This window comes from Hermetia illucens, chromosome 4, assembly GCF_905115235.1.
Source record: "Hermetia illucens chromosome 4, iHerIll2.2.curated.20191125, whole genome shotgun sequence".
In the NCBI taxonomy this organism is placed as follows: Eukaryota; Metazoa; Arthropoda; class Insecta; order Diptera; family Stratiomyidae; genus Hermetia; species Hermetia illucens.
Genome location: NC_051852.1, coordinates 131,769,304 through 131,776,863, shown reverse-complemented (window position 1 = coordinate 131,776,863; position 7,560 = coordinate 131,769,304). Strand labels below are relative to the sequence as shown.

The following is a 7,560-nucleotide window of genomic DNA, read 5'->3' as shown; positions in this document are numbered from 1 at the left end:
AAAGATTCATTTCTTAAAGTAATCAGTTAGCACGTTTGCGATAAACCGTTTATTCGAATGAAATCTTCGAGCAGATGTGTTTCACCCGATATTAGAAAGAAGATCAGTTTCGAAAAGTGGTAATCAAAGGAGAGCAAAATCGGTTCCAATCAGCAGACACCTTTAGATGAGGCTGTAATACCCTCAGTAACGTGGCAAAAACTACTGGAGTTTTGCGGTAGGCTGGAAGACAACAAAGTGGCGGGCCTCGACGGTATACTCAACAAAGCCCTTGAGCTGGCAATTAAGTCGAGACCAGACATATTTGTTGGGTTGTTTGAACTATGCTCAGCTGATTGGATCTTTCCTGAGACATGGAAAAGCCAAAGGTTATTGTTGTTGCTTAAATGTGGTAGGCCTACCTACAGGCCTATATGTATATTGTACGCTATGGGGAAAATGCTGGAGCGGATAACCTATAGCAGATTGCGACATGCAATGCTCAAAAGATGACTGTTTTTTCCATTGTCCTAGATCCGCAGGGGAAAGGAACAGTTTAGGTGAGATATTGGGAGGAACAGTTGTATCGGAAGGGCTGAAATGCTGTTAGCGACATGGTGGGGTGGACTCAGTGCAAGTTGAGAGAGTTAGAGGAGACGAGGAAGGCACGATTGCGCTTGGCGAAAGGAGAGGCTACAGCCATTTTCACCACGTGATAAAATACTTTGCGATGGTTCTGGGAGGAGGAGGACAGCAGGGAGCGAGCCAATATTCTTTGTATTTTTTTCTAGCTTTGCGCCCATTGCATTAATATTGCGCGATATCTCATTATCTATTTCATGTGCAATCACACCGATGGCTAAAGGACACGTGATATTTTATCAATACGTGAAAGTGGCTTGAGTGTCCAAAAGGACCCCTCACATTCTCGCGTCTGGCTATCAAAGTAGCGTGTAAGCGCAGTTTCTCCGGACACTTCAGTGGAGATGCAGTACTGGTTGGCTTCAGGGTCAATTTCGGCCAATTCTGATGTTTTTTTGAGCATCACTACAAAATGGTTACATCTTCTATATTGGAAATTTCAGCGAGTGTATCAAAATTTCGCAGTCCTCAAGCCTTCAAGATCATTTCAGGATGGCACAGGCATGCTTTTAATCGAATAATGTTTTATTTTTTATAACGACTAAGAAAAGAGGTTGGTCAAAAAGAGAGACTTCAATGTAGGCAGGGCTATCTTAGAAATTGCTCAACTGAAACAGTCGAAAAGGTCATGACGATTTCGCTTTATGAAATATTTTGTCTAAAAACACATATCCAGGTACATCATCGGTTTATATTTTACTTTGGTAAAATTTACAGCCTTGCATCCTTGTGAATCGCCAAAACTCCATCTTCCTCAGAAGTGCCAATGTAAATTTTCGCCTTTCCATTAGATCCAACTTCAACGGTCTTGCCTGTACACCTTCCATCAATTTTCGATCCAGAAATAACATCGCAATAAGTTCCGGGCGGCAGACAAGTCTGCAAGGTTTGATTAAAGTCGAATGGTTCTAGGTTAAATGCCACAAAACCACTTCCTCCACGACAGAAGGCTATCTGATTGTTTCCATTGTCCCACCAGTCATTGAGTCCGGTACCACGAACCGCATTTTTGAATCCAACCATGTTGTATATTTGACGCCAACGATGTTCACAGACCCAACCATTATTGCAAGTGTCATCTGCGTTGAACGTTGGTGACAATATAGTCTCTCCATCAGCAGATGGTGGTGATTGGTCTCTGTCGCTGAAGTCAAAGGAACTCATAACTCTGGTAATTCCATAGGGGTATGCCAACATGAAAGCAGTAGCCATTTTATACTGTCTTGGAGTTTTGTATGTCAAAACTTCGCCGCCATCTCGCTGATTGTCATGGTTATCAACGAAAACAAAACCTTCGTCAGAAGGCAAGAAACCCCAATCTGGTCCCCAATTTATCATCCACTTCAAACTGTTGCCTCCGCGGAAAGCTCTACCGATTTCTTCGGAGAATCGGAATTCCGTTACAGCTCCGAACTCAGTGTATTCATATTTGGAGATAGTTTCACCGCCATGGTCGATAACTTCTTGATAAATGAAGGGACGGGAATTCGCGGGAAATCCGTGATTGGTGTTAAGATTCTTAAGGTTGCCATAAATAACCTGTATTGAAATAGAAAAGAAAAATAAATGATGTGGTTAATAAGAAATAAATAGTTTCTCACCCTCAGATCATCGGGCCACATGTGCTTCGCCGCATCAACTCGGAATCCAGCCACTCCCAAATCAATCAAATGGTCAAGGAATTCAACGATGCGATCACGAACCCAATCTCTGCTTTGATCCAAGTCCTTCAGTCCAACAAGTTCACAGTTGCGGACCTGGTAGATATCATTCCAGTCATAAATGTCACACGATGGATGGAAATCAAGCGCCGTATATGGTACACCTGGGAAGTCCTTTGAAAGTGGGTTGGCCGTTGTACCTCCTGTTCCAATAGGAGCGCTACTATCTGCAGCCATGTGATTGAAAATAACATCAACATAGATTCTTATTCCAACGTTGTTACAGCGTCGTACCATATTGGCGAATTGGTCCTCATTTCCTGAGCGCGTGGTCAGTTTGTAGGAAATTGGTTGGTAGCGTTCCCACCATGGTCGTCCATAAACTATGATGTTCTCGTTGACTGGCGAAACCTGTTACAATAAAATAGTAATATTATAGTTTAAAAACGAAGTAGTAGTCCCTAGAGTTTATACATACTTGTACTCCAGCATAACCCTTCGGTGCCAGAAAATTTTCACATTCCGCTGCGATGTCATCCCATTTCCATTCGAACAAATGGACGATGGTATTCCTGTTATCCCACTGGTTTGGGTTGTGCTCAGAGTTGATCCCTGCAAGGAGCAGGAGCAAGCCAAGCGCGGCTAAACCTTTCATGGTTTCTCTTCGATTTAGTACCGCTTCTGTGGCTAATGCCTTTTATACCACACCTGGAGAAAGATTATCTCGTGCTCATTTATAGATAACAAATTAATTACATATAAATCAGGTTAAGCTTCGTTTGCTATTGTCTTTCCCGAACTATTATTAAAAGCTTTGCAGGGAGCGTATGAAAAATTTGATGGGTTTTGATTTGTTATTGATGCTACTATTGGTGCGAAATTTGTTTTCACTAAAATGAATTTAGTGATTACTATAAAACGTACGAAAATAGTAGTATTAACTGATAAGCCGCCTTGAAACTGCTTAAGTGAATACAGTCTAAAAAAATTATCTACACCGTTTTGTCTTTAGCTGATTCGCAGTTCTTCGAATACTTTTCGGCTATTTAAAAACTCAATGGAACCCAAAAGATCACTTTGGATTTACTTGAATAATAAATAACTCCTTCCAAGTATGGTTATCTTTCTTTTTTAGGTAATCAGCTTGGAAGAAAAACACAGAGCTAAGCAGTATTCTCATCCTAACCCAAAGTGTGATGCACGGCAAATAATGTACCAAATGGGGTACCAGGCGTCACTCAGTATAAACAGTTTGTATATATACTAAGGTCACAGCCCAGACGACTATAAAGTATTGCCATACTCGTAATACCACTGTACAAAACAAAAATGGTGTAAGGAAGAGTCGAGAAACGTTGGCTATAGAAAAAAAACCTGGCTTCAAACAAATTCGGTTGCCTGTAATGCATTTCAGCTCCCCCAATCCCAACGACTTGCGGAGAAGGCCTGCACTCCTTTCCTTTTGTCCTGGCCAAGGTGCGCTCGGGCGACCCACTCATTAAAATGTGAACCCTTCTGTGGAATCGGAAACGGTTTCATGGCTATGAATCTAAGAAACGAAAAGAAACGGTTGAGGGAACTATATTGGGCGGGCCTACCAGAGATGGAGCAGTCCAGGGTGCTTATTGGGGGATACGAACCCATGCGTACAAAGGATTGCCTAAACCTCACCAAAAAGAAACTCCGAATCATAGTGGGAATTCTCACTGGTCATTGTCGGCTGAACTATCACCTAGGGAAGCTAGGGATATCTACGGACACTGCCTGCAGGTTCTGTGAGGAGGAGGACGAAACCTCTATGCACGTCCTGGGACAGTGTCCGGCACTTGTGCAAAGTAGGTCGATACATCTGGGAGAACACTTAATACCAGATGCAAAGCTGAAACTTCTGGAAGTGGGGAACATACTAAAGTTCCTAACGGTTACAGGCCCGCTTGAGATACTATGATCAACAGGTACACTATAACCAGTAAAAGGGGCACAATAGTTCTTCAAGGACGCGGTGCGACTTTCCCTTAACCGAATAATAATAATAATATGTGACCTATTCATTGCTACTTCCGTGTTCCGATCACCTTGCGTACGGGTGCGAGGTCTGTGCGCCGACTAAGTTTTTCGTTGTAATAGTATCAGGCCAGTATTCTTCGGTTATATGTGGTAGACGGACTTTGAGAAAGGCTTCATTATCATCATCAGCAACGGCGCAACAACCGGTATCCGGTCTAGGCCTGCCTTAATAAGGAACTCCAGACATCCCGGTTTTGAGACGAGGTCCACCAATTCGATATCCCTAACAGCTTTCTGGCATCCTGATCTACGCCATCACTCCATCTTGGGCAGGGTCTGCCTCGTCTTCTTTTTCTACCATAGATATTGCCCTTATAGACTTTCCGGACGGGATCATCCTCATCCATACGGATTAAGTGACCCGCTCACCGTAACCTAATGAGCCAGATTTTATCCACAACCGGACGGTCATGGTATCGCTCATAGATTTCGTCGTTATGTAGGCTACGGAATCGTCCATCCCCATGTAGGGAGCCAAAAATTCTTCGGAGGATTCTTCTCTCGAATGCGGCCAAGAGTTCGCAATTTTTCTTGCTATGAACAGTTTCCGTAAGCTGAAATAGGCTCTGTTGGCTGACAACAACCGTGCGCGGATTTCATCATCGTAGCTGTTATCGGTTATGATTTTCGACCCTAGATAGGAGAAATTATTAACGGTCTCAAAGTTGTATTCTCCTATCTTTATTCTTCCCGTTTGACCAGTGCGGCTTGATGTTGTTGGGTGGTTGGTTTTCAATGCTGAGGTTGCCACAATATATTTTGTTTTGTCTTCATTGACGTGTAGTCCAAGATCTCGCAGCAATTGCGGCCTGCTCGATCTGGATGAAGGCAGTTTGTACGTCTCAGTTGGTTCTTCCCATGATACCGATATTGTCAGCATAGGCCAGTAGTTGGGTGGGCTTAAAGGGGATCGTATCTCTTGCATTTACTTCAGCATCACGGATCACTTTCTCAAGGACCAGGTTAAAGAGGATACATGATAAGGGCATCCCCTTGCCGTAGACCGTTGTTGATGTCGAATGGTCTTGAGAGTGATCCTGCTGCCTTTATCTGGCCTCGGACATTGGTCAGGGTGAGCCTAGTCAGTCTTACCAATTTCTTTGGGATACTGAATTCTTTCATGTCCGTGTACGCTTTTACCCTGGCTATGCGATCACAGGTGGCTTTAAAGTCGATGAATAGATGGTGCAACTGTTTTCCATATTCCAACAGTTTTTCCATCGCTTGCCGCAGAGAGAAAATCTGATCTATTGCTGATTTGCCTGGAGTGAAGCGTCTTTGGTATGGGCCACTGATCTTGTGGGCGTATGGGGCTATCCGGCCTAGCAGGATAGAGGAAAATGTCTTATAGATGGTACTCAGCGACGTGATACCTCTATAATTGCTGCACTGTGTGATATCTCCCTTTTTATGTATGAGACAGATAATGCCTCGTTGCCAATTGTCAGGCATTGATTCGCTGTCCCGTACTTGAGCACAAGTTAATGAACCACTTGGTGTAACTGGTCGCCTCCATATTTAACCAATTCGGCTGTAATTCCATCGGCTCCTGGCGACTTATGATTTTCAAGCCGATGTATTGCACGGACTGTTTCTCCTAAACTTGGTGGTGGCAGTATTTGTCCGTCGTCTTCAGTTGACGGGACCTCCAACTCGCCGATGTTCTGGTTGTTCAGTAGCTCATCAAAGTACTCAACCCATCGCTCCAATATGCCCATTCTGTCGGAAATCAGATTTCCCACTTTGTCTCGGCAGGATGACCATCGAGGTGTATAAGGCTGCATCCTGCTGACTTGTTGGTAAAACTTCCGCGCCTGGTGCGGTTGCTCTCTGTACTTTCCTAGTTCAGACTTGTTGGTTTTCCCAGACTTCCTTTTTCCGTCTGTGAAGTCGTTTCACAGCTCGACGGAGTTCGTGATAAGTCTCTGCGCGTTCCGGCGTTCTTTGAGAATGCAACATTACTCGGTATGCGGCATTCTTCCGTTCTGTTGCTAGTTTACATTCATCGTCAAACCAGCCATTCCGACTCCTTTTGCGGCTGGGGCCAAGTATGTTTGTAGCCGTATCCATTATAACGTTCTTCAGGTGGTTGTGAGAATCATTTGTTTATGCTTCATCTCCAGGACTTCTGTTAACTGCAGTTATTGCGGCATTCATTTCCCTCTTATAGGTGTCGCGGAGGGTTGTGTTGTGGATGGCTTCAGTATTCACTCTCACCTGATTCTCAGAGGGATTGTAGGTGGTGTCGTAATTCGAGCTCGAAGCACCATGCCAACGAGATAGTGATCCGAGTCTATATTGCCCCCCCCCCCACCCTCCCAATATGTTCTGACGTTCATCAAGGCTGAGAGGTGCCGGCGTTCAATCAGCACGTGGTCAATTTGGTCTGGAGAGGCCGACGTATGTTTGTGAACCGCTTTCCGCGCAAACTAGGTACTTCCAACAACCAATCCATGAATAATGCACAGTCCGTTATTATTGGTGTCTCTAAATAAGCTACGAAAGCCGACGTATCGCCTGAATACTTCCCTACTTGACTGTTGAAGTCTCCAAGTGTGATTTTGATATCATACTTGAGACAGGCTTCGAGAGTCCGCTCAACTGCCTCGTAGAAGGTATCCTTCTCTGACTTTGTAGTCTGCTCTGTAGGGGCGTGAACGTTTATGAGGCTTATGTTTCTAAACTTGCCTCGTAAACGCAGAGTGCATAGCCTTTCGCTTTTATTTTCAAAAGCGATAGCAGCAGGTTTCATTTTTTCGCTGACTAAGAAACCTACTCCGAGCACATGGTTTACTGGATGGCCGCTATAATATATGGTATAACGGCTCTTCTCCAGGAAACCGGTCCCTGTCCATCGCATCTCTTGCAATGCTGTTACATCAGCCTTATATTGGGACAGGGTATCGGCTAACTGCTCAGCAGCATTCGGTCTGTACAGGAAGCGCACGTTCCATGAGAAAATGCGCAAATCGTTAATCCGTTGTCGTTGCCGGGTTCGTCGTTGTAAGATCCATCCTGTCCGAAGCTCCTTTCGTGGCTTCCTAACATTGGTTTTCCATCTAGGGTTGTCAGCCCTACCCAACCCCCAATCTGGAGAACTAGTTGGTACATTTTGTCCTGTTTTTAGGTGCGGGAGACTCGCCTTCATCCTTTTCCGTCTGCAGTTTTTCATAAAGAAAGAACTCCCAGCGATCACTACGTGGAGGTGGAG

At 44.4% G+C, this 7,560-nt stretch overlaps 1 protein-coding gene across 1 annotated transcript; it reads right to left on the bottom strand.

The window, feature by feature from the left end:
- Nucleotides 1–1,292: 1,292 nt before the first annotated feature.
- Nucleotides 1,293–2,974, bottom strand: LOC119653919 (alpha-amylase-related protein-like). The gene is made up of 3 exons (XM_038059078.1): nt 2,761–2,974; nt 2,223–2,693; nt 1,293–2,160 (listed from the first exon to the last, which is right to left on the bottom strand). The coding sequence occupies exons 1-3, from the start codon at nt 2,935–2,937 to the stop codon at nt 1,333–1,335; spliced, it is 1,476 nt and encodes a 491-aa protein (XP_037915006.1). The 5' UTR covers nt 2,938–2,974; the 3' UTR covers nt 1,293–1,332.
- Nucleotides 2,975–7,560: the final 4,586 nt, after the last annotated feature.